At 40.4% G+C, this 27,633-nt stretch overlaps 1 protein-coding gene across 1 annotated transcript; it reads left to right on the forward strand.

Annotated features, from left to right (window-relative positions):
• The first annotated feature begins 4,307 nt into the window (after positions 1-4,307).
• On the forward strand, positions 4,308-27,581 carry pcmtd1 (protein-L-isoaspartate (D-aspartate) O-methyltransferase domain containing 1). The gene is made up of 6 exons (XM_026149499.1): positions 4,308-4,567; positions 17,540-17,996; positions 18,331-18,433; positions 20,948-21,119; positions 23,878-24,001; positions 24,346-27,581. Exons 2-6 carry the CDS (start codon positions 17,690-17,692, stop codon positions 24,717-24,719), a joined length of 1,080 nt encoding a protein of 359 aa, XP_026005284.1. The 5' UTR covers positions 4,308-4,567; positions 17,540-17,689; the 3' UTR covers positions 24,720-27,581.
• The last annotated feature ends 52 nt before the right edge of the window (positions 27,582-27,633 follow it).

Here is a 27,633-nt window from a genome sequence, read left to right on the forward strand (position 1 = left end):
CTCTTAAGGGAGCTGTGTGAGGTTAGAAGGTGTGTGGAGCTTTCCAGGATCTTTCTAAGTTTAGATTCTTCCGTTAAAGTCACGGTAATGAACAAGAACAGTGTATCATGAGTGTAACTTACATGCTTTAAGATCAAAACATCGATGGAAATTATATTGCTGTAATGCACATTAGGCTATGGGATGTAGCTTACAGTAAGTTTCTTATGTAATAGAAAGTATATCTCATATATTACACGAGCATCTTATCTGGTTTTGAAAATTTAAAGCTGAAAAGAAAAAAGAAGTTATAACCAATTTAACATGAGTGATGGCGATAATTAGTGATGATAAGGGGAAAAGCTCATTTTCGCGAGGTGTAATAAATGATAGATTTCTTGCTGTCTGGGGCAAAGAAGTGTGTCAGACTTTTTAGATAATAGATTTTTTTCTATCGACTTTGATATCTGATTCCTTTTATAAGGGCACGAGGAGAGGAATATATATATATATATATCAGTTTCCTATAATGTTGGAGCCTGGCTATGATTGGAGGCTTTAGGACTCTTTCTATGAAGTCCTTGGTATAATCTACCAATTATACAACACCTGAGTCTGAAACACCTCCAGAAACTACATACACAGACACTTGTGAAAACACTACAGGCAGCTACATAGAACTAATTAAAAAATAAACATTGAAGGTGATTAGTTTTCTTTGTCACGTAAAAAGGATAAAAGTCATTTTAATATAAAGCATGACGGATCTGGGGAAAACAGTGTTTTCTTACTTGGACATGGAATACTTTCCAGAAAGATCCGTTGATTTTCATAACCATAAATCCATCCAGCCGTTCATTTTCTGAACAGCCTCTCCATTCGGGGTCACGGGGGTGGGTCTGCAGCCTGTCTCTGTCGTCAAAGGGCGAATGGCAGGGTTCACCATTTACAGGTCGCTAATCTATTACAGAGCCAACACAGAGGGACAGACAGTTTAGCATTACCAATTAAACTAGCATGCATGCACCTCGATTGTGGGAGGAAGGTATAGTAGCCGGAGAGAATCCACACAAGGTCCAGGTAAAACCTGAACCCTCCACCCAGAAAAGCCTCAGCCAAGAATCCTCTAGCTGTTTGGTGACCGTGCCAACCACTGCACCATAATGCCACGATTTCAAATAGACCTAACCTTAGATATGTTTTGCTTATATCTATTAGTGAATTTAAAGGCATCATAATCAGTGTGGTGATTGTTTTTGTCAGGGGTATTTGTGCATTACTAGTGCATCTAAATAAGTTCTTTTTTCCTAATTTATTTCTAAAAGATAAACTTTAATATGTTTTATATTTATTGCATGTAAATGTAAACATTTCAACCTTTTTTGCTTTAAATTTAATTTGATTATTATGGTTTGTAGCTCAAGATATTTAGCTATATTTCTTAAGATAGATCAAAAAAGGATTTAGAATAGAACTTCTGGAAAGCATGCTCATTTTATATGCTCAATACTTGATTATGACCTCTTTGATGAAGTGCTGCATCAATGAGGCGTAGCGTGGAGGGGATCAGGTTCCAGCACTGCTGAGGTGTTGGTCTGATAGCAGCCTTGAGATCCTCTGTTTTTCTGGGCTGGGTGATTCTCATCATCGGTACTCACAGTACTCAACAGAAATCATAGATTCTCTGTGGGATTCAGGTCAGAAAAGTTGGCTGCCCAATCAGACATGCCACACCATTTATTACTAGTTTTGGCACTGTGGGCAGGTGCTAAGTCCAGTTGGAAAAGGAAATCATCATCTCCATAAATGTTGTCAGCAGATGGAAGCAAGAAGTGGTCTGAAAGCTCTTGGTAGAGGGCTGGGTTGACTTTGGACTTGATAAAACACAGCTGACCAACCATCACCACCACCAGCAGGTGACACGGCACCCCTAATCATCACAGATTGCAGAAATGTCACACTGGACTTAAAACACCTTGGATTCTGTCCCAGTCTTCCTCCAGACTCTAAATTGTGTTTAAAACTTACTTTCATCTGAAACCTTTGGACCACTGGGCAGCCGTCCAGTTCTTTCTCTCCTCACCAGGGTCAGATGCTGCTGCTGATGTCACTGGTTCAGCCATGGCCTGATATTAGGAATGCAACATTGGATATCCTTTCCTGCAGATGTCTGTGCGTGGTAGCGCTTGATGCACTGACAACAGCCTCAGTCCACTCCTTGTAAAGCCCAAGCTCTTCAGTTGACTTGTCCTGACAATTCTCTCTGGGCTGCGATCATCTCTGTTACTATCACACTTTTCCCTTCCAGGCAACCTTCTATTATTACGCTTCAATACATCACACTGCAAACAGCTAGCCTCTTCAGCACTGACCTTCTGTGGCCTAACCTCTTTGTGGAGGTTGTTGTGGATTTTCATCTTGACAACTGTCAATCAGCAGTCTTCCCTATGATTGTGGTTGTGTCTAATAAACTAAACTGAAAGACACAAAGCAAAACTCCAGTGTCACCTCTCATTTCTTTAAATTTAAGATCTTTTATATTTTTATATTATATTAAGAAAATGGGAAATAGGTGCTGGGATTTATTGAAACATGTACAAACAAACATGGAAATACAGCATTTAAGACAAAAACGGAGGTTGTACAATTCTAATGAGCTTGAACATCAATAATTAGTATGACCACATTTATTCTTCAACACAGCCTAAACTCTGTCAAGATGATCCCGCCTCCATCATGTTTTACAGATGATTGTAGATACTGTTTTATCTCTACCTGACTTCCTTTGTACATATTGATGACAATTTGAACCAAAACATTTAAATTTGGATTCTTATTTTCAGATCAGTTCTCATGTGATCTGGCATATAACAGCATTTTCTCCCCTTTCCCCTCATTGAGAATGGCTTCTTGACAGCCATTCTTGAAATGAGACCATTTCTGAGCGGGCTTCAGTGAACTGGAACAGCTGAATGAACAGCTGCACCCCAGAAGGGGTGTCTGTAGCTCAAGAGGTAGAGCAGGACACCTACTAACTGGAAGGGTTGTGGTCCAGTCCTTGGCTGCTCCAGTCTGCATGCCCAAGTATCCTTGGGGAAGATACTGAACCTCAAGTTGCTCTCTGATATATTACTTATATAAAAGTATCAATGTGTGTAATTGTTAGATGGAAAGTCAGAAGTGTTAAGGAAAAAAGCACATGTGTCAATGAGTGCATGTTGTGTAAAGCACTAAGTGCTAGAGCAGAAAAGTGCTGTACAAGAATCATTGACTGGAAGACTACATTTACCATCTCTGAGGTGCTGTGTCTTTGCTAATTGTTTTTTTTTTTTTTTAAGCACACGACTTTCAGACACTCTGATGCATTTTTTAGGCCTGTTACTTCTTTTGTTCTCGACATGTCCAGTTTCCTCAATATTTTAGGGAGGCATTGCACACCATGCTAAGATATGCCAAGTTTTCTGCACATAGCACTTTGGGATTCACCTTGTTGGTGCAAAAATGATAACAAAATTTGACACAGTTTATCTCTGGCATTTTCCATAGATTCAACTAAAGAAATTTGAACAAACGATTTTTGTGACAAGCTGCTAGCAACAAAATGCCTAAAAATGCCATTTAAAATTGTTTATTTGCTAAGTCATCTGTTATGTGTAAACAACACCGGTTCTTCCCTTTGGTAAGGTACTTTTTAATGCTTGGTTCATAGGTCAGGGTCAAGCGACTCAAAAAAGAAACAAAAAACAAAAAATATTCTTCTTAAAATTATGCTTGTTTAAAGTTTGGAAGACCTCTAGAAAACCCAAAGAACTGTTATTTAAAATCAGCTTTTTGGAAGTAAAATACAAAGAAAGGTGAAAAGTGACTCAAAACCTTTGCACACTACTTTTTGCTCAAAACCATGATGAAATATTCTAAAAATCTGAGATACTGAATTTCTGAGTTTCACCAGCCATAATATTTAAAATTAAAACAGCAAAAACTATAAAATACTCTGCTTTATATGTATTAAATATAGACTTTTTTTTAAATAAAAATGTGAAGCAAAACAACTTTTTTTCACGACATTCTACATTTGTGAGATGCACTAGGAGATTTGATGTTGTGTATCTTGCATAAGTTGTATTTTGTTGCATTTATAATATACTAAATTTGTGCTGCTACTATACCTCGAATACGTCTCTCTTCTAGAAGAACTTTGATTTGAGCGCAACGTCCTGGTGAAATAAAGGTAAACAAACATAATTTAAACGCGCACACAAACATTAATAAAACAAAATCCCAGTTGGTTTTGCAAAGATAAACAGATAGCATAGATAGCAGCGAGAGCAACAGTGCTTCCTTCTAACGACGTTTTAAAACCACGTGACCTGTGTTTACATCCTCTTCTCAGCTGTTTCTTTCTTCTTCCACTTCGACACAACTGCTTGCTGTTGCTACTTTATCTCTCCAACCAACCAGCTGGTTAGTTAGCGCAGTAAACTAGTACTTAACGAATTGAAGAAGCTGCTGGTGTGTGAAAGTAGCTGTCACTCACCGTCGCACTGAACAGCACTTTACGAGGAATGAGTAAATGCGACACGGCATTGTGAGTATTTCTTATTTGGATTTCGTTATTTAGCCAGCGGCTGTTTGTGTAAGAGTTACACGCTTTGTGTTGTCGTTGGCAGCTGTATTAGCTTTTCGTGGTGTGACACTGTTAAGTAGCTGCGCTGTGTGTTTGCTAACTGTGTAACGGCAGGATAAAGAGGCGAGCTTACCTAACCTGCTTTGTCTGTTTTTAGTGATGGCGCACTCAGGCCCACAAAAAGCTAACGTTAGCCCGCTTTAACTGCAACTCGCATAGCGTTGTGTTGCACTGAATGATGACTCAAACCCTCAGGTTCTACCTGGAACACATAATTTCACATCTAAATTCGTATTCTGCTTTATTTCTATGTTGAGGAGCGCACACGCTAAAGCTGTGAGTGGGCCTGGGGTGACTTTTCTAACAGAAGTGCGAGCTTTCTCGGGCGAAATTATACTCCGAAAGATCTCTGATTTATGATCGTTTTTTTTCCTGTGAGAATATTTCTGTTATGCTACACGAGTCTGATATTTTATCCTCTCCTTACCAAACCGGTTTAGCTAGTTGCTGTTAAAGACTGGGGTTAATCGCACTGCAGAGAGCTGGCCAGCAACTGCGTTTTAGTCGACAAGTGGGAACAAAAGCTGCATGAAAGCCTCAAACACACCACAGCCTCTCGCTGTTTGACAGCTGCTTTAATAAGTGCTTGGCGTATGTTTCTCACAGGTGCGGACGGCTTTGATTGAGGGTGAGCCGTGATTAATAACGCTTGACAGGGTTTCATGAAAACGCCGTTGTTGTTGTTTTGCCCCATCGTCACACGCAGTGCGAAGAAAGTCTGACTGGCCGCTGATTGGCTGACGAGCTGCGGTCTGTGTGGCAACCGCGAACACGTGACCAGGTTGCGCGCGGATTGGCTTCACCAGGTGTCAGTTGTGGGAATTTGGGGAACATCTGTGTACACCATTGCATGTAAAAACCGAGAGACCAGAAAACGGCGCAAACCTGGGGACTGCATTCCTCCCATAAACAGCACCTCGCTGGGGAGGTGTCACTGATCATATCTTAGTCCATTCAACAGGCTAAAAAAACCAAATATATGTAGGTTGTGATACCTATATAGATATACAAGCACCACAACTTAAAAACTAAAGTATTTTTTTCTGAATTCTGATGAGTATGACTGCAACTATCTTATCAAATAACCTCATTATTATTAACTTAATACTTATATGAGCAAGGGACCAGAAAATGGAAACCTTTAGGCTAAGCCCTTGCCATAAACCTCATCTTATTTCATCGGCGTAACTTTGTGCTGAACATTGGGGGGTCAAGATCTCTGTCTAAATAAATAAATAAATCTGGGTAAATTCCCAGATGATTAAACATGCATAAATAGTCTGTTGATTTTCTTCACTCATTTCAGTTATTACCAGCAAAATAATTGCAAGATAATTCATAATTTTATTGGGAGGGGGTTATATTGGTTGGGTCTGATTATTGGGGGAAGGGGGGTCATAACCCCCCTGGAAATTACCCCCCTGTCTTATTTTAAAGTTGTGGTCAGAAGTTTGCATACAGGTGCGACTGTTAAAAATAATTTGGGGCTTTTAGTGATTTCTTTCAACTGTTCTTTTTCCAGGATGGAGCGATTGCACAGCGCACATGTAACAACTTAAAAAAAAAACACAAATTGGTTTACATTTGTTTTTAATTTTCTCTTATCCATAAGGTCAGAAGTATACACACAGCTTAAATATAAATACACTATAACATACCCTCGATATAGTTGTTTTGGTCCGCAACGAAGTGCGATTACTGAGTTCACACCTGCACCAAGGATGAAAATGTACCAGTGTTGCTGCGATGAGAGGAAATGGGTTAGGGTTTTCAGGAACAACCCAGGAACCACCAAGGATGCAGCCTGTCACAAACTGGAAACTGCTCAAACCCGAGTGTCACTGTCCACAGTGAAATGAGTTTTACATCATCAATGGACGGAGAGGGTGCAGATCAAGAAAGAAGCCCCTACTCTAAAATCAACACCTTCAAGCTTGACTGAAATTTGCAGCTGCCCACATCGACAAGGCAAATGCTTGGAGAAAAGTTTTATGGTCAGATAAAACAAAGATTCAAGTATTTGATCACCACGACAAGAGGCATGTTTGGAGAAGTAAAAGTGACGCTTTCAAACCTAAGAACACTGTAGCAACTGTCAAGCACGGTGGTGGTAACATCATGTTCTGCGGTTGTCTTGCTGCCAGTGGTACTTGTACATTGCACAAGGTAGATGGAATAATGAAGGACTACAAAAGTTTGAACTTCACCTTAACTGTACCAGCAGGCCATCGCTCAGTATCTGCATTTGCGCTTGAAGCCATTTATAATTCTTAACTTGTTTGATGTGCTGCTTACCACAACGAGCACAAGCATAAACTTTGGTCTTTTAACTGTATTTTCATAAGTTTTACAGCTTTTCCTACTAATGAAAACCTCCCTAATGGCCATTAATGCTACACAAAGTAATTAAACAATAAACCTGTTCCACTCCAATGCCCCTGGTACCAGAGGCGAGAGGGAGAACTCTGGTTTAACTCGATGTACCGCCAGATCTGTTACTTGAATATAGACATGGGTGGTATCCACTGAAACATCAGGATCTCAAAGCCCACAAAACCACTCTGACTAAAATTCACTGAACTAGCAGCAAAAGAAGACCGAAACTACGCTTCACGTTTAAAAACAAACAACAAACAAACAAAAAAAAAACCCCCACTGACTATAGTGATTTTTCTGTTACTTTTGCTTTCACCACGATAAAATCGTACTTCCTGCACTGCTTTCTCTCTGTGTACTTTGAGACCTGTAGTTTCCCATTTAAAAAATCTATTTGCTGCATTATTCGCTTTCTTATTTCGGACCAATCTACCATTGCTATAGAAATCTTTTATAACGACTAGTTAAAAAAAACCACAAAAGAAAACTGGACAGTCTGAGCAATGAGCTACCTGCTTAAGATCAAAGTGGGCATGATGTGGCCCGCGGTGGAAAATGAGTTGGACACAGTTAGATGTTCCAACAGGACAATGATCCCAAACACACATCAGAACTGGTCTTCAGTAAAATGAAATCAATAAAGCAGGCTAACATTAATATTCTGGAATAGTTTTCCTAAAGCCCTAACCTCAACCTTATTAAAAATGTGTTCACTATGCTTAAAAGCTGGGTGCGCACCAGAAAACCAATCGATTTTAATGGACTCCACCAATTCTGCCAAGATGAGTGGTCAAATATTCAGCCAGAGTTATGCCTGAAGCTTGTTGATGGCTACCAAGGTCGAGGTGCAACTCGGTAAGAGACATTAAACTACTCAAATATTTACAAGGGTGTATTTATAACTTTGAGCCTGTATGCATGTATACTCAACAGTTCAAAGAAATCATTGGAAGCCCAACATTGCCATGACACTCATGGTGAGTGTATTTAAAAATCTGTCCACAAATGTAGCTATATGACAGGTGCACAATAGTCCACAGGACTAACACAGAGCCAAAGCAGACAAGAACGATGAGTAGACAATAGCTGGATGCCAGAAGCAGGGAGTTCTTATGTTTCTGGATACTAAAAATTAGGTCTGCAGACATGACCCATAACTATCCACGCATTTAGTGTGACTGTGAGATGCACCACCATGCACGCTTGCACTGAAATTCATAAATGCCGTTGTGTTCCCTTTTTCTTTTCTTTTTTTTTTTTTTTTTTTTTTTTTTTTTTTTGTTGCCTGTCCCATTTGGTTCTTTAGCCATCAGAATTGTTGTCTGAAGACCAACAAGGATACCCAATGGATTTATTTTGCCAAATGGATCATCATGGCCTTGCCGTACTGGTCCATTTGATCGACCTTTGTTTTTATTATTTATTTTATTTTATTTTCAATTGTTACAGACATGAGTGAGGGATAGGAAAGGGAGAAAGAAAGAGGAAGGAAAAGAAAAACAGAAGGGGAGAGGGACAGTGGAAAAAGGGAAAAAAATCTCCTGGATCACCTGTTGAGAGAGAGAGAATAGAAAACAAGCAAAAAAAAACAAAGCAACATACTAAACACAACACCATCGCATTAATCTAGCTAAGTGCAAACAGCAGTAAATACTAAATATTCAATGTTGTTGTGCAGCACGCAGGACAGACAGCGCACAATGTGCTTTGAAGTAGCAGCCAAGAAAGGTGTAATTTAAGTCTACGAACAGTGAACATCCGTGTGGATCAGCGCGCTTGTATTCAAATGGTTTCCACATGTAATGGTCTGCAAGAGGATGTAGAGAATCATAGCCATGTCCCCCAGGGCATGAAGCAGGTATGGAGGAGATCCAGGCCCCAGACATCCAGAGGCCCCAGACATCCAGAGGCCCCAGAGTGCGAGAGCCCAAGGAGGACCACCGGAGGGGCATCCGTGCCACCCTCATGGGAAGGGCTGAGGATCCCCAGACGAGGGGTCACCCAGTAGTGTCATTTGATCTTGGATGTAGTGAGCGACGTACGAAGAACGGGCCCCAGGTGGCCAGAAGGGGACGGGGGGGGATGTCTCCCCTGCACCCTGGTGACACACCCGCACCCCAAGGCCCTACCTGTGTGGGTGGGTGTGGTGGAGCAGGAAGAGGGAGGTAGCCGGGGATGGGGAGGAAAAGAAGGGAGGGGAGGATGCCCCTCCCTAGGGCCAGCTCCCCCGCTGACCCCAGTAGGCACCCCCGTCCTCTGGTACCCACCAAGGCAAGGGAGCCCAGGCCCATCCAGACCGGGGCCTACGGCAGCAGCACTGCCAAGCCCCACAGGACCTGGGGCAGCCCACCCTACCCCACCGCAGAGGAAACTGTACCCACCCCAACATTCAATCATCTCCCAGACTACACAAGACAACAGACATCCAGGTTAAGTTTATTCTCCACCTGTCCTATGTCTCTCCCCCACCTGCAGAGTGGACTCCTGCAAGGATGGAACAACCTCCCTGCCAGTTGAAGAGCCCCCCAGTTAAGCCGATGCACAAGAGGCCCCCTGTGCCAGGGCTGAGCCCCTGTGCACCCACCCGCCCACAACCTCGGTGCCACACCGACGAGGACCGAAGCCCCCAAGGCCCAGCCAGAGCCCCAGCACGGAGGCGAAGCACCCCCGAACCCCAAACCCCCACGCCTGCCCCGGATCCACTCAGGAACACAACCCCCGGGTTAAGCCCTCCAGGGATAACGTCTCTAGGGGTCCTCCAGGCGCCCTAAGCCCGTCCCAACTCCACATCAACCACAATAGCTAAGGCGGGACCAAACCACGACCCCCTACCCCCGCTAGTGATGGAGCCGATCAAAGGAGCCCAGAGGGATTGATCTAATGTGGTGGCAGAGGCTATATCGAGACTAATGTGATCTATTAGATGGTTTCTATATTGGCTAGAATTAAGATTATTTTTTATTTTTCCAGTTCATGAGGACCGTTTTCTTGGCGATGCATAGGGCAGTAAAAACCATGTGGACTGTATTAGTTTCTGTAGTGACATCATCCAATTTTCCTGTGCCGTTGTGTTCAATATAGTTGTTGATACAGTCATAAAAACAGACAGCAGTACTGTGTTCCAGGCTGATAGACCATCAAAAAGTCTGTGTTCGGGGTCCTGACCAGTGGTAAAGCTGCCTGTTGATGTTATTGCAATTAAGGTTTAAGCTCCACTGACCAGGGCCCTGTGCTTCGTACGTCGCTTACTACATCCAAGATCAAATGAAACATCCAAGACCAAACCATCGCGCTAACCGTGAGCGCGCTAATCCGGTTCCCCGAACACACCTGCTGTTGACGATTAGTACAGCTGGACGCAGTAATGTGACATCACTGGGTGTCGTAAAAGGGGCTACGCATCGATAGTAGAAACATTGATCGGCAACCCTCTGATTGGTCGGCGAAAATGTCGACGGAGCGCGCTCGGCTCGGTATTTTTCGGCAGCAGAGCAAGAACTCTTGAGTGAGGGATTTCAGGAGTTTCAGAGTTTAATCAGAACGCAAGGGAACACTGCAAAGGCTGCAAAAGCAAGGAGCGAGGGCTGGCAGGAAGTTGCTGACAAATTAAACTCGTAAGTAATTTAATAATAACAATAATAATGGAGTGGATTGATATAGTGCTTTTCAAGGCACCCAAAGCGCTTTACAATGCCACTATTCAGTCACTCTCACATTCACACACTGGGGGAGGCAGCTACAGTTGTAGCCACAGCTGCCCTGGGGCAGACTGACAGAAGCCAGGCTGCCATATCGCACCATCGGCCCCTCTGGCCAACACCAGTAGGCGGTAGGGTAGATTTATTATATTACACTATATTATCCAATATTATATTACATTATATTATAATATGTTATATTTTATCCTCTTTCACATTAGAGCCACGACAGGACCCACTAGAACATGGGAACAGGTAAAAGTGAAATATAAGAATGTTCTACAGAATGGTAATATTTATCACTTATATTGCTTTTAGTCTCTTGGAAAGAGACCCTGGAATAATCTGTTTGTTTATAACAGCAACCAAGAAAAGGGCAGAGCAAAAAAAGACAGGTGGTGGTCCTGCACCCCCTCGTCAACAAGTTGGTTAAGTAAATAATACCCTCACGGGAAAATCGATATCTCTCTATGAGCACACTGTCGCGCTGAGCTAAAGGATCCTGTCTGTCCCGCAATATACGCTGAATTCTGAGGACTCTCCTTATCAATCTTGCACCTTCCGCAATGGGTGGCTCGCGTATACGGACAGGACATGGCTGCGACAGACTTCCCAAATCCACCTTCGCTTTTATAGCCGTGGTCTCTCATCTTGATTACACGAAGTAATTTACAATTGCTACTCTGAAATATGAATTAAATCTGTAATAATCACATACATGTAATAGAATGTTAATAGTACATTTCCCTTTTTTAGGAAATGACCTGTATGTATCTGTGTGAAATCAATAAATGGATCAGGTGCTGCATTGTCTTTAGTTACATTGATGTTATTTATTTATGGTGAAACAGTGGTGGAATATCGCTGTTGCTTTCGTATGAATGACGCGGGCATACCTGCGTGGCCGCGATCTAATCCTGTTTACATAAAGTAAACCTGCTCCCCAGCAGGTTTACGCTTACGGCTCTGTTGCTATGACAGCAAGTCCCGGATGGGCTTCGGGGAACCGAACGATCCAGGATCACGCGAAATCGTCAACAATCTCATCCAGCTAACTCACTTAGCGCGGTACGAAGAACAGGCCCCTGGAAAAAAATTAAAAAAGAAATATCTTGAAACAAAAGTAGAAAAACATCATTTCAGAGTATAATAGGAGCAGTTACAAAACCAGGTGTATTCCAAACCAACAATGGTAAATGCTGATAGTTCGACAACAGCAAGTTGCAGTCATAGTTATCTATTGATTACATTCTTATGTTTGAGTAAAAATCTATAGATTTCCAGAAAATATCCTTGAATATCTTGTATTTTTTTTGCTCTCAAACTGCTATTTTAAATGTGTTGTTTAGGAAACTGTTTAATGGATTTCAAAGGCAACATACAAATAACTTCATTTTAACTTCTTTTTTTCATCTAGCACCAAACTGAGATAAAGTAATTCCTACTTGAGTAAAAACATTGCTTTGATTTTGACCCAGAAATTCACTCTTGTCGTGGAACTGTGTGACTCCTAATCATAAGTACACAAAGACGGCAGGGGCAAAAATGAGAGGATTCAAGTAAAAATAGCTGGTGGATTTTAAAAAATATATATTAATAAATCTGAGCGGGTTCGCACGACCGAAGAGTCGGCCCCTGTTGTTAGTCTGGTACAACACACACCTTTACTGTCATGTCCTCTCGCTGTTTGTGGCTAATTAACACAGAATCCCGTGGTGAAATTTAGACACGTAACAAAAACACTTTTTATTTGATTGCTACCACCACTAGCCTGATGGTGGAGCCATAGGAAAAGCCTCTCCATGACCTGCATGTGCGCGGGTTGTACATTGGTCAGCAGGTCGTCATGGTGAGCAGCACACTGGACTCCAGGATCTTAGTTTGTCATGCAAATAAAAGATTAAATCTTAAAGAGCGATTACCATTTGCACCATTTAGTGTAGAAATGCTTAGATCTGGCCTTTTCAGTACAACACGAACAGGCTCAAATCAAAAGTAATCCTAAATGAAAATTCTCTCACCATCATTGCAGCTTCTCATGGGACTTGTGCAGATCTTGCAATGAAATGTATTTACTGTATCGTTAGGTAAACTTCACATGAACTAAGCAGATACAGACATGGATATGACACAATTAGGTTGAATCTTATTGGGTGCACTCTTTAAAATGGAAAGGTCCTGACATTGGAGTGCATTGGTGGTCTGCAGGTCAGAAATATCATAAGAGAGATGTGGCAAATTAAACAATCCTGGCATTAAATCTAGGGGAGACATGACAGTGATGGTGGTAGAAGTGCAATTTCCCAGCGGGGGAAAAAGATTTTTATTGCCTTTTTATTTTGGGGAAAAATTGACTGATTTTATACGTGTAGTTCTGTATTGGAGACCACTGAAATTAAGTGCATCTTGCTTCCAGGAGGACTTTGTGCAGATGCTACGAAGCAAACCTCCATTTACATGCTGTAGTTATGTCTGACCTGGAGTCAAGTATGTTGAACGACCAGTAACGTAAGAGATCAGCTCATGCCACAGGGAAGATGGTAGTCATCCTATAGTGAAGTGAAACTCAGTGGAAAGACTGTAAACTGTTCACTGTAGCCAGTTTAATGTGGGTTTTTTTTTTTTTCTTCTTCCTTGCACTTCCACTGTTGCTTTTTTTCCTCCTGTTCAAGCCAACTTTGTAAACTAATCAGCATTCAACCTATGCACAGCATCATTACTGTTGGGCAACGTGCTGTTAGCTTTGTGGAGGGCTGCATGCAAGTCCAGCCTCTGCCTTTGGTTGAATTCCAAAAATCTCTCTCTGCAGAGCAAAACAGACATCAACATTGTACTAATAATTACTTACATTAATTATTACATAAACACACAAAACGGGCAGTAGATGTTTGATCCTAACTTTTTCTGCTGCAGTAAAATTGAGACACAACTATCATAAATTTGCCTCAAGAAACTTAAATTAAAACAAAAGTTGAATCATGAATGTCCTCATCTGTCACCAGTACAAATGAAGTACTCGAATACCGCTTCTTATGCAGGTTTAAAGTCCAGCTTTACAAGGTAAATAATTATGTAGTTACATAGTGACCTTGAAGTTGGACTGCATTTTATGTCCAACTTTAGGAGCTGGTAGAAATTCAGTAAACGGGTAATAGAATTAACTTCACTATGAGTGTCAGCGAGCCTTAACATTATAGGTATCATAAAAGTAGACTTTATAGGTGAACAGCTTTAAGTCCTCCTATTGAACCTTGTATTTATTTTCATTGCTTGAATCCTAGCTTTACAGCATCAGAATGACTCCGACCTGCTCTTTATAGCACAATTGAGACTAGTTTCTGTACCTTTCTTACAAGATTTACCGATTAGTTTTCTGCAAATACAAATTCTGTTGGAAAAGTGCCGCGGTATTAAGCCACAGGCACATAGGCATTTAGTTTCTTGTTTTTTGCCAACAAGGCTGTAAATTGTCTGAGTTTACACACTAAATGCTATTAACCATCGGGATTATCAGTTTACCTCACATTGTCTGCTGATCGGTCGAGTGCTTGTGCTGGTGCACTGCCTAAACAGGCCTGTCGTATTTGGTTGCAGCTCCAGAGCTGATCCTGTGTTGCTGGAGGATCTGTTACACGTTCAGTGAGGTGTTTATAACCGGGTCAAGCAGACACTCATGACCTGATACACTGACGCACTTTCAGTTTGTGGGGGGCCCAACTCGGGACGTCATGTGTGTGTTTACCAGTGAATACTTGTTACAAAGAGGTATTTTTCTTTGCTTAAAATAAGCTTATTGCCTGGCTGGTCTTTCTTGATTTGTCTTTAAAGGACTTTGTTAATAATCAGAGGTTTGAGTGTACAGCAGTGCCCAAAAGCACTTTTCTTGAATACCTCCACTGACCCATTTTTCTGGATTTTCTTTCAATGCTTACAGAGTGAAAAGGAGGATTTAAAAAAAAAAAAAAAATACACCGCTGTGCATCAAGTGATGGTGAGCGAATCAATGGTTCCTTTTTTGCCAATGGAAAATTACCTTACTAGGCCTCCCACTACAAAGTCACCTCTGAATTTAATCTTTATTAGCTGAGTCAGATGTGGAGATGCTGAGGAGGCAGAGAAGGAATTCAGAACCTGTCTCCGTCGGCTGCATCACAGGGTGTGAAGGGTTTGATATTTTTTGTCATCAAAGCATTTATAAAATGATGAGAAACTGGCACATGTCAGGAGTTTTCTCTTTACAGCTACTGTGCTGTATTACATAGGAAATCCATCAGGTCATTATTTGTAATGTAAGCACCAAAACAGCAGTTCATATTTCAGCTGAAGCTCAGCCTTAAATGGCAGGTTTCACAGCTGTTTGACATCTTTCCTTCCTTATTCCTTTTTTTGACACCTCATCTTTAGTCTGAGCTTAGTTGTAAGAAGTTCAAATAAACAGCAGTTTTATTTGTGTAATTGTGTTAAGTGGCCAGAAGCAGCTTAAGTATCTGGTCAATCAACAGTAATAAAATATTTGAAGAAATTAAAATTAGAGCTGTTTTTTTTTTTTTTTTTTTTTTTTTTTGGTCTTTCTTTCTAAAGGGAAAACACTCCCACTTAATTTGATTCAAACTTGAGATACAAATATTTAAAACTATTGACTCTTTGTGTTTGATATGCTGGTCCTGTTGTGTCTTCACAAACTTCTTGAAACACTTTTGTTTTGCTTAATTATTTGACTTTTACCTTTTTCGTGGGCATAGAATCTCAGTCGTCTTGGCTAATGCTGATTGTAACCTGCTCGATGGTGACTGGGTGATGCATTTTAGGGCAGGGCAAAGATGCACCTGTACAAAAGATTTAGAAGACAAAAAATCCCTCCATAATATAACTGAAAATAAAAGTGGATCATAGGCAACATAACTGTATTATGTGCACATTCTTGCTTACAACTAAAATATTTTTATAGCCCGACTGATAGGCCGATATTATCAGTCGATATTGGCTATTTGTTTGTGATTTATCTACATAGAAATTTAAGTAAGTTTAAGTAAAGATATGACAGGATTTGATGCTGTGTAGAGGGCGCATGCACAACCTCTTGATCCAAGCAAAGTCAGGGAGAACAAGTGAATGAATAACTCCACACACGTTTAAAATTCTATATTGGTTGAGCTCTAAATGGCTATGTTTACAATGTCTGTCTTTGTAGATATCCATCCATTCTTGTTTGTTTATCCTTGTTAGGGTCACCGGGGGCTGGAGCCTATCCCAGCTACCATAGGGTGAGAGATGGGGTACACCCTCGACAGATCGCCAACCTGATGCAGGGCTAACACAAAGAGACAGACAACCATTTGCACTCACATTCACACTTATGGGCAATTTAGATTCTCCAACTAACCTAACTACTAACTGCATGTCTCTGAACTGTGGGAAGAAGCTGGAAGCCTTTGTAGATATCTCTTATCATAATCTATCATAAACAAACCTGTAATTTAATTAGCATCAGGCTAGTCTTTGGGCTTTGACATTTTGGTGATGTACAAACTGATAACTCTCACATTGCAGATTTTGCTGGAATGGTTGCATTAGGGAAGTTGTGTTTGGGTTTTTTTCTTTGAGATTTCTCAGCGTGCAGGCTTGTATAGCCAGTGCTGAGGATCAGGAAGTCTTGCACAAGATTTGGATATTATTTTTGGCTTGGGAAGGAAAAAAACCTCAAACTGTTGTGTTTTCTCATAGGGCTTTGGAGTTGACGTCACGCCGCAATGTATTGTGGGAGCGCGGCACCATTTTCGGGGTCTACGAATCAAAACAAACACACTGTGTTGGAACGACGATTACACGATGCTTAAAAGCAGCTCAAAAGAGAATGGACTGTATAGAGACCGATTGCGTCCAGAGGCGAAGCAGCGGTACTTGCAGAAAATAGCGTGCATCGGAAATGTGGACCCGTATGAAATACGGCTGTTTTAATGCTGTTTCTAGAAACTTTCATATGTGCTGTGATGGAAGCTTGTGTCCATCTTGCCCTCCTCTAATGTCAGCTTTCTGTTACATCACTCCACATCTGCCCTGTGGACATAACAGACTGCACAGTAGAATATGACATGACATTGGGGGCACAGAGTCTCAGCTGCAAATGCCTCGCAGCAGGTTTTTATTGTGAAAATATCTGAAAGTCAAAGGATCCAATGTGATTCTGAAAATATTGGTGATTATTTTTACTATTGATTTACTGGCAATTCTTTCTGTCCAGCACATTTTTGCAGGGCTCTAACAGTTTATAAATAGCATTTAAAACCTTAAATGATGAACTGTTGGCATTTGTCTTTTGGCAACAGCGAGCCATGTGTTATTCCATAGCCTCTGTAACAAAATTTAATTTAGGGTCACTAACTGTATTTGTGCTGTGACATGCCTGATATGTGTTGGGGAAAAGGGTCTACATACATTAGATAAAGCATAAACCACCAGTAGAGGGGAAGCCTGCTTGTCACTGTACTACTGGATTTGTTTCATCATTACAGCTTGATGGCCATTCTTTCACAAAGGCACTGCAGATTTAATACTTTGTAAATCTGTTTCATCCTGAAGGGATACTTAAAAAAATGGTAGTAAAATACATGTTTCATTCTTTTAGTCCCTTTCTCTCACTCATCAATTTTTCATCATAAGACAATCCCAGTTGTGGATTAATAAAACTGTTTTTATCAGCACTTTAAATCTGCACTTCACTTGTAGATTTAACCAGACACTGCTCCCTCACAGGCGTTAATGTCATAGTGTGTTCATCTCACTTTTTTGTGTTTCTCAGGTCACTTGCTGCCTGGACATGAACTCTGTCTGAACTGACACACGAGGAGCCACAGCGGCAGCACAGCCGTTCATCTCCATGCACCTCTGAGGACGAAACAGTCATCCTGAATACGAGTTCGCCCCTTAGGGTTCCTCTGCTCTTTTCACCATGGGGGGAGCTGTGAGCGCCGGAGAGGACAATGACGACCTAATTGATAACCTGAAGGAGGCTCAGTATATCCGCACAGAAAAAGTCGAGCAGGCTTTTCGGGCCATAGACCGCGGTGACTACTATTTGGACGGCTATCGGGACAATGCCTACAAAGATTTGGCCTGGAAGCACGGTAACATACACCTGTCTGCTCCGTGTATATACTCCGAGGTGATGGAGGCACTGAAACTGCAGCCGGGACTTTCTTTCCTCAATCTGGGCAGTGGAACCGGCTACCTGAGCACAATGGTTGGCCTCATCATAGGTAATCTTGGCTTACCCTTATTGTGGGAGGTGTTTAGATGTTCTCTAAAGTCTACATGGACAAATTTAGAGGAAATGATTAAGTAACTTCAATAAATGACATCACTGATGCTACTGAATATGGTCTTCATCGATCAATTGGTTTATAATACGTTCCCCAAAAATAGCACTAAAAACCTAATAAATGTCAGATAAGCAGTGTATATTTGCATATGTTCAGATTTGAGAAGCAGAAATCAGCAAGAATTGGGGTTTTTTTTTTTTTTTTTTTTTTTTTTGCTTAACAGAGGCCATGAATTAATATGCCACATTTTTGTCCCCCCCCTCCCCCTTAGGGCCATTTGGTGTAAACCATGGAGTTGAGCTCCACAAAGATGTCGTTGAATATGCCAGAGAGAAACTGGATGACTTCATAAAGAATAGCGACAGCTTTGATAAGTGAGTATATGCTTATGTTTTTTTAAGCTCACTTTCTGACTACACATTCACCTGAATCGCTGGTGGTTGCCTGGTGAACGGCTCTCGGCAGGAAACCGCTATGCACATGACCGCCTGTAAAACGACGAGTAAGTGTTCAGGCAGTTTTTAGGCTGACGTTAGCCCTGCACCCAAAAAGCAGCCTTCTCATTCATTTAAACGAAGCCAGTGAGTCAGTGCAGCGGGGTGCCAAAAAAAAGGACTCCAGCAAAACAAGTCATTTGGCACAAAAAAAAAAAGTTGAACCAAGCTCAACTTTTGCTGCAAAGCATTGTCCTTGGCAAGGTGCCGCACTGGTTCCTCTCAGTATGCAAGTACTCATCCCTGGTAGATTTCTGCCTTACTGAAATACGGAATTTCTGTTTGTGATGCACCAATTTATCTGTCAAACATCAGAGTTGGCCAATTTAGTCTTATTGACTGCTGCTTGCAAAAAAGATTGAATACATTTATGCTTATTCAAAGATGGTAAGTTGAGGCACTAAAAGAGTCATGCAGTTATTTTGGTTTTTGGTGTGTGGGGGGGTTATAGTGCAGACTTCTTTGATCTTTTTTTTTCTTACAGAAAAATAGATTTTAAAAAACCCAAGTTTTATTCATTGCACATAATTTACTTATAATAGTTGTGGCTTTTCACAGTTTTTGAATGCTGTGTGTGACTTTTACAAAGTGCTCTGCTCTGTTGTGGCATCTCATAAGCCTTTAAATGCATTAATCTGTTACTAATTGTCACACCGGTGCAATAAATGGGTTAGCTGTGCTAACCACCTGCTGGCTCCAGCTGCATATTTATCATAAAGACATGAGAGTGAGAGTCAATCCTCTTATCTAACGCCCTGCCAAAAAAAAAAAGCTAATAAATGTATCCCCCAAATAGAGCTGGGCGATATGAGATTTTTTCATATCACGATATGTTTTTTTCATTTCAGGCGATAACGATATCTATCACGATATAAGCCAAATAACTATATTTGTAAGATTTAAATGTGCCGTTGCTCACAAGTAAAATGTGAAATAATCAGCAGCTTGTTTTTATTTAAATATTTATTTCCCATAATAAGTTCAACAGGGTAGATGTACTTAAGGAACATGAGACTTTTTCAGATAGATAAAGGCAAATATTGCAAACTACACAAAAGGCAGCCGCTAAAGCGTTTAAGTTTCAAAATAGAACAAACGAAACAGACTAAATTGTCAATTCCACTTAGAAACAAAATATTAATTCTAAAAATAAATCTTAGTTTGTTTTACAGAATAACAGACAAAACTGACTAACTTTTGTCAATATCAAATAAACTGAGAACTAAAAGGAAATTCTCAATCTCTCCTTGTTGTATAGCTTAGCTTTTCAAACAGTTTTAACAGTTACTTTAGTCTGACAAAAGCCGAATGACGAATTAGCGCTTCCAGTCAGAGACTGAGGCTACGTACACGGGTATTTTTGAAAACTGAGATTTTCCGTTTTCGTTTTAAAAAATAATCCCGTCCACACATAAAGGCAGAAATGAAGGAAAACGCTGCTATGAACATGCCAAAGCAGCAGGTGGCGCTAGACTCCTAACCGTGCAGAAATGTTGGCCAATCAGAAGTCTAGAAGCCTCGGTGGGAAAAAGTAAACAAAGCTGGGGCATAGAAGCAGAACAGAGTCGTATGTGTGGACGGACAGTAACTGTGTGTATATGTAAGCATTTAAACACTGCAGAGAGTAGAATTAACAGTAACAGTATTGTAGAAATTCATTTCACCGAAACAATAACGCGGCGCACAGTGTGACGCATGCACCAGTTTATTGTATTTCCAGACTTGCTTTCGTGCCGAGTAGCGTGCAATTTACAGTGCACGCTACTCTGTTTTTTGTCAGACTTGAAATAGCCAAAATACCTTCACACTACGGAACTTCTATGGCTCTTCCGTTCGACAATCTCTCCGGCATTGGAACCATCATCTGTTTTCTCTTCGGTCACGCTCGGTTGATTTTTCTAGTCGGCACACTCATTTCCTCCATTACCCGCTGGCTGCTTCCCAAACAAACACACGTGCGGCTTGGCACTTGTGCTATACGGTAACAAGTCACGCGACGTGACGCTGCGGCTGTGATTGGTTCGGCTCCGCGCTACTTAATTTGGATTGGCTGACCTTTTTTTTTTTTTTTTTTTTTTTTTTTTTTTTTTTTTTTTTTTTGAGGACAAGAGCGGCGAGGTCTATCGCGATAGCTTAATTTCTCTATCGAGTAAAAGTTATATCGCGATACATATCATTATCGTTCTATCGCCCAGCTCTACCCCCAAAACATAAAGTGTCCTCTTGAAAAAGAAGTAGCTGTTACTGAATAGGAGGCACTAGTGACCGTTTGCCGTCTTAAATAAGTAATCTCTCATGTATATTTCTGCCACAATCTACAAATGTGATGGGCTTTGCAAAAAAACCCCAAAAACATGATTTTATTCCTTACCTGTCTGATTATTTCTTTCACAGGTTTGAGTTCTGTGAACCTGTCTTTGTGGTGGGGAATTGCCTTGAAATCTCCACAGACAGCCACCAGTACGATCGCATTTATTGTGGCGCTGGAGTGCAAAAGGACCATGAAAATTACATGAAAGTACTGCTCAAAATTGGAGGCATTCTGGTGATGCCTATAGAGGATCAGGTAAGTGCTGCAAGTCACCGGACTGATACGAAATCAACACATTGTGATTGCTGCTCAAAATGCTAACGCACAAGGGAAAACAAGGGAAAATGGCTTTGACCTAGTAGGCTTAGTTATGAAACTTTCCCATGCATTATTGAGCCGCGGCTGCACCTGGATTTAAGCAGCCGTGTACAGAGTACACACAGTGCTGTATAAATAAATGTTTTATTTAAAAAGTACGACAGGTGAGTGTGGACAGTCTGCAGGGCATGTGAGAGGGCACTGAGGATATTTCGGGATGTTGGTGGGGAAACGGTTGACAGCAACCTTTTCCAGTAAGAAGTTTAAAGATTGTGACGGATTCATGGTCAGTGCGTTTGAGCCATAAAAGGAACTGAAGTAAAGCGAAGCTTGGACTTGATAAGATATCGTGACCCAAGGGTTGAATGTTTTATGTTAGTAGTTATACAGGATGGCACTCTGAAGTCAGACCATAGAGGGAAAACATGCTTAAAGGAAATCAATCAGATTTTATACTTTTTTTTTTTTTTTTTTTTTTAAATAAAGTAAAAAGGGAGGGGAGAGGGGAGCAGCAAAGTTATTAATCATGGCAGAGAAAATAATTAACACAATTCTGATCTAACAGCTTGAAAGCACTAAAGCCCCAGATTTACCCAGGCCATGTTCAGACTGATGTGGATAATTTTCAAAATGCATCTTTTTTCCTCTGTTGTGGCCTTTCATCAGCACCAAGCTGACATCCCCCATCTCCATCTCCTCTGGAGCTTTTTGAAATTACTCCCCAGAGTGGACAAATATGAAACACCCATTCAGTAACCGGAAAGGCGGTGTGGAGCTTTCTGAAAATGACACCCTTCAGCACTGTTCAGATATTATGCTGTGCGGAAGCAGCATTGAGAAACTTTATTATCTGTATCCATCCACCCCCCCCCCCCCCCCCCCCCCACCCCCCACTCATTTTATACATTGACACAAGGAAGTGAATTTTATGGATGTCCAAAGCAAACCATAAAAATCTTCATGCGTTCATTTGGGAATTACTGTTAGACTTGGAAAAATGTCAGAGTAAAGCCAAAGACTGCTCGGTTATGGCAAAAATACAGACATTGGGAAAATTGTGGATTTATTATGCTATCATAAAGAAGATGGTTGTCTTAATCACACAGAGACTTTGCAGTATGTCTGTGCCCCTTACAGATGGCTATGAATGGATGGACTTCACAGCCTCTTCTTTATCAGCTCCCCTCCAAGCCTCATCACACCTCCCCCTGCGAAGTTCTAACAGTGCACACTGAGTCAGCAACTTCAAATGACTTTAAACGTGTTTTGAGAACTGTCACAGTGCAGACTCGTTATGACCCGAGCCAACATAATGGGTGATTGATGTCTCATGTAATCATTTATGTCTCTTGGATTAATCTTCTGTCTTTTCATATTGATATGTCATGAAGCAAAAGGACAAAGACTTTAAGGCTTTTAGCTTTTCAGATGCAAAATGTTACTGTTTCAATTTTATCTTTCACATTAGAACCCGGCTGATTTATCAGCAGGTCGATGTTATCGGATGATGTCAGCTATGTGCTGCTACAGCACTTACAGTAGCCAATACATAAAATTTGGAAAAGTGTCAGGAGAAACTGTTCAACCAGTTTTGACATTGAATAGTTTGTCCACTAGAGGGCACGCCGCAACTTTCCTGTTGGCAGTACTTGTTTGGAACAAGCAGCTGAACCTAGCAGAGTCGTCAGATCGTAATCAAGTAAATATGTTAGCGAAATCTGTTTGTGTGTCATGTGTCTGCAAGAAGGTAGAAAGTAAGTATAGGCTTATACATCGGATTTTAAATTGACAAATATTGGTATCGGCCAGATTCTAGTAAGAGCAGCAGTGGAGTGCTTGCATTGTGGCAGGCTGTATATTGCTGCTTCTTTTCTCTACTTAACTCTTCTTTTGCAAAAGAGATCTGATTAAAATAATTAATTAATAATTAAGAATTGAATTTTCTGTGTGTTAAATGTCTTTTTTCAGGAGTTTAAATGCACCAGATTAGCGGTTGCTTTTAAATAGCCAAACAATTTTATGCAATGCTCAGACATTTTTGAGTCTTTGCTGGAAGCTAATTGTATTTGGAAACTTTCATGTTAAATTTTTTCTTCTGTTTATTTAAAAAAAAAAAAAAAAAGTATGGCAATGAAGTTTAACCCACAATGTAAGTCCATTAATAGCTCATTGGAAATAAATGCTAAAAGTCATAAAACTAAATGATGTTTCTGGCTTGAATACACTGGGTAAAGGTGAGAAAGAACGAGGAGCACAGACAGAAGTCGTCTCCTTGGTCCTCTGATTTTTATTCAGTGCCTGCAGGTTATAGCCACTAGAGAAAGAGATTTGGGGCAGGGATGTCTAAGCCTGCAGCTAAGTTTACAAGAATAAGCCAAATTTGGAAGGTATATGCAAAATGAAGCTACCTTTAGCTTGTCTGTTCAATTCAAATGAGCCTAACAAGCATGCTGTGGTTGTGTAAGACTTGGCGCGTGTGGATGGAAGCAGTTAGAAGGATGACTTTTCCCCATGGTGGTGTGATAGAGGCCTCTTATTGGATTGGGATTTATTACACCCACAGTAACAGGTGTACATGTCGACTCGAGTAAAAGTCATCTTTTGATTCACCTGAGTCCAATGTTTCCACTCCTTGCTAAATATGAAGCATTTGATGTTTTTCAGTGTAAAGTTCAGTTTTTGTCTCTTTATACAGCTGACCCAGATAACCAGGACTGGCCAGAGCACGTGGGAAAGCAAAAACATCTTGGCGGTGTCCTTTGCCCCCTTGGTCCAGCAGAGCAGAGCTGATGGAGAGAAGCCCGACACTGTCCATCTGCGTAAGTTCCCACGCCTCATCAAACAAACAAACAAAAAAAACCCCTCCCAGTTTTTGTGTTTCATTATCTCTAACTCATCTTGAAATGCAAAGCAGGCAATATTTTAAATTCAACGCGTGATGTGTCGAGTCCTGTAGCGATATTGGCTTTGACATATGAAGCTCGCCCCGAGGCCGCTTCCTAGACCCAGTTATTCCTCTCCTTGAAATACCGAGACACTTTTCTCTTTCACGTCCTCGCTCGTTTATGCTGACCTAGTTGAAGGACTGGTGCGGCTGTATGGATTATTCTTATTTGTGTGGCGCACCGCCCTGAAGCACCGTGTCATCTCTCTTTGTCCTCAGCCCCAGTGACTGTCCGCAGCCTTCAGGATCTCTCTCGGATCTACATACGCCGCACTCTCCGAAACCTGGCCAACGAGGACAGCCAGGGAAAGGGGACGACGCAGAGAGTCCCCCAGAAGCGCAAACGCAGGCGCTGTCGCAGGCGACGCATCAACACTTACGTTTTTGTAGGCAACCAGCTGATCCCGCGGATGGTGGAGAGCGAAGAGGAGGAGCACACCGAGGAAGAGCACAAAGAGGTGGAGGAAGAGGAGGACAGAGACATTGGCGACATTGAAATCCTCAAGCAAGTGAACGTGTTGAGAGACCAAATAATGGCTTTACCGCTGCCTGAGTCACTGAAGGCATATTTGCTGTATTACAGAGAGAAATGACTTATTCACTTGATATCCCTTCTTAATGGGTGCAGCGAAATGCTGAAATGCTTTTCTTCATCTTTTTTCAGTACAAATGTAGCATTATTTCCACTTAATCTTGATGGCAAAACTGTAACGGAAAGAGACGTCACAGATAATATTGGATAATAATGTTATGATTGTCCTGAGTGTTAATTTTTTTTGTTGACATGTTTGTTTGTTTGTTTGTTTTTCTTTTGGTTTATAAATGGAAAAAAATATAAAGTAAATGAAAATAGTTTCAAAAATCAATTTTGAGATTCAGATTTTATCGCAATGTCAGAATTTCTGCAGAAATGTGCAGATTAAAAATTGTATTAAAAAAGAGTTCTTACTATATTTGTTAAAATACGATCATGCTAAGTTGAAGACTTTTATTGCACCTTTTTTAGAAGCTTTAACTTACTTTCAGTGTGTGATGATTTAATGATACTGAGAGGAGACACTGAAAGGCAAATAAAGCCACTTTCTCCCATTTTTTTTTCTTTTTCTTTTTTTCTTTTTTTTTTTTTTGTTAAAGAGAGTTAAAGAGTAAGATGTTCGATAAGCCTGAATGGGGCACGTATGTCATTACTCTTCTTGGTATTTCATTTCAGGTTAATGTGTTTTATAACTTCCTATTACAAGAGTTCACTGAAAGACCAGAGTGGTTCATAATTTTTTCTACAGGGCACCTTTTAATGAAACTTTTTCTACAGGGTGCTGACATTCTTGTTTCCTCACTACTACCTGATATGATTGGCTGTCGTGGACCTCCTTCTCTCTTTTTATTTTGCCCTGTTCTGGATTCTTATAATATAATATAATGATGTAATTCTTAGTATTTGAATAAACCACATCAGAGGTTTAAAATAAGGGTGACATGGATACGATGGTGATTTAAATATTCACCTAATTTCGAGGGGAACTGGTGAAGGCATGATGTTCATCCATAATGAATACATGCATGAATATATTGTATATGGGTGTTCCTGACTTTGCTCCTTGTGATTGGTCACTGGAGGTGATGTCCCAAGTGATCAAACTTTGAAATGTTTCTTTACAAATGACAACAAAAAAGGTTTCAAGATGGTGAACCAGATTGATGGCCTTGACACAAATCTCGAATTCTGTATAGTACTTTTCTTTTTTTCTTTTTTCTTTTTTTAAACAAAATCAACGACAATGCAAAATCTGACGCCTTTTGTATCACGGACAACAAAGCACCTTAATCTGCAGTCCTCAAGACAGAGAAAAAAGGAAAAAAAATAAAAATAAAAAGATGACTTTTTTTGGGCTTCATTTGTATTGTGGACTGGACTTAATGTAATGTAAATCCTCTTTAAGTACAATTTGCTTGCAGAACCTTCCTGATAGTGATGACTTTTAAGTGCCAACATCCCTCGCCCCATCACATTAGGACTTCTGTGAGTTTTCCAGCACAGTAAATTTCCCCCATAAAGGATGATATATTTCTACAAAAACATTCCACAGTGAAAAAAACAAAAAACAAAGAAAAAAACCAACAAAAAAAAAAAAAACAAAGAAGAAAAAAAAGGGGGGGAAAACCCTAAAAACAAAACGGCACATCACTGATCCGACAGGTCACCGTTTTTCTTCACGCTTTACCATCACAGCATTTGGAAAGTTCCTTCATCTTACTTTGAATGCATAAATTTAGTATTCCAAAAGCTGAGTTGAATGTTGTTGATATTAATTCTATTCAATATTAAAGTGATATATCTATATATGTATTGTTATCATATGATTCTGCATACAGTTGAATTAAGTTGCAGTTGATTTGTTGTAGCGCCCTCTTGCTGTACTGTATCTTGACACTGGGAACTCTGTAGATCAAATCTCCACTGCTGTCTGTTAAATAGATAAGATATATTAGTGCTGTAGGTCTTCATTTTGTTCTGGTGTAATGACGAATATTTTGTTTGAAAACGGGGCTGGTTATTCTATTTAGTAGTTTTTGTGTGTGAAGAGGTAACATTTATTTTCTGTAAGGCTTTTTTTTTTTTTTTAATAGATTAATTCATTGCAGAGCTGTGCAAGTAAGCAATAATGGAATAATTTCTCAGCTTATAATTACCAATAACAACATAGTCCCATTTTATTTGCCTGGTATCCATTAAAATTCACATGACCAATTACAGCCATGCAACAGTTTATATACCATTATCGAAAATGTAATTGCTAATTAGCGAGCACATTAAGTATTGAAAGCAGGGGACCTACAACCTCGACTCTCAGGTCGCGCCTTGCACCAAAGTTAATGGGACTGCTGTGATTACATTTAATGTGGATGAGATTCGACTACAAAAATGGCAGCCGGTAAATACCAAGTCATAACCAATTATGTGCTCTTATATTAAGATCATTTGTTCAGAGCCAAAAGAGTTCTATTCCTGTTTTTTTGTTAGCTTTTTTTTTTTCTTCAGGCATAGGTTGATTACTCATAGTGTGTGCAGTTCATTTTGAAAATGTGGTGTTTCTCCGTAACGTTTGGCACAAAAATAAAGGTCACGATCACATTATGTGTCTTCTAATCATTCTAATTACTCTGCTTTTCCAATCTTATTTATTTACCAATGATGTCTAAATGTTGTCTGTTAGTTACAATTTTTTTTTTTTCTCCTCGTTAGATTTCTTGCCGCTGCTCTTGTGTCACATTGTAGTTGTGGAGTGAATAATATCTGATGACCCACTGGACCATGGTATATTTAAGCTAAGTCGGCTAATGTTGGGTTTAATGGACTTTGGAAAGTTCGGTAAATTTATTGGCAGCAAATTTATGAATGTGAAATTTATGAAACTGTAAACTCTGCAATTAAAAAAAAAGTGACATGAAAAAGATCCATCCATCCATTCTCTTCACCTTATCCTTATCAGGGACTGGAGCCTATCC

Source organism: Astatotilapia calliptera, chromosome 18, assembly GCF_900246225.1.
Source record: "Astatotilapia calliptera chromosome 18, fAstCal1.2, whole genome shotgun sequence".
In the NCBI taxonomy this organism is placed as follows: domain Eukaryota; kingdom Metazoa; phylum Chordata; class Actinopteri; order Cichliformes; family Cichlidae; genus Astatotilapia; species Astatotilapia calliptera.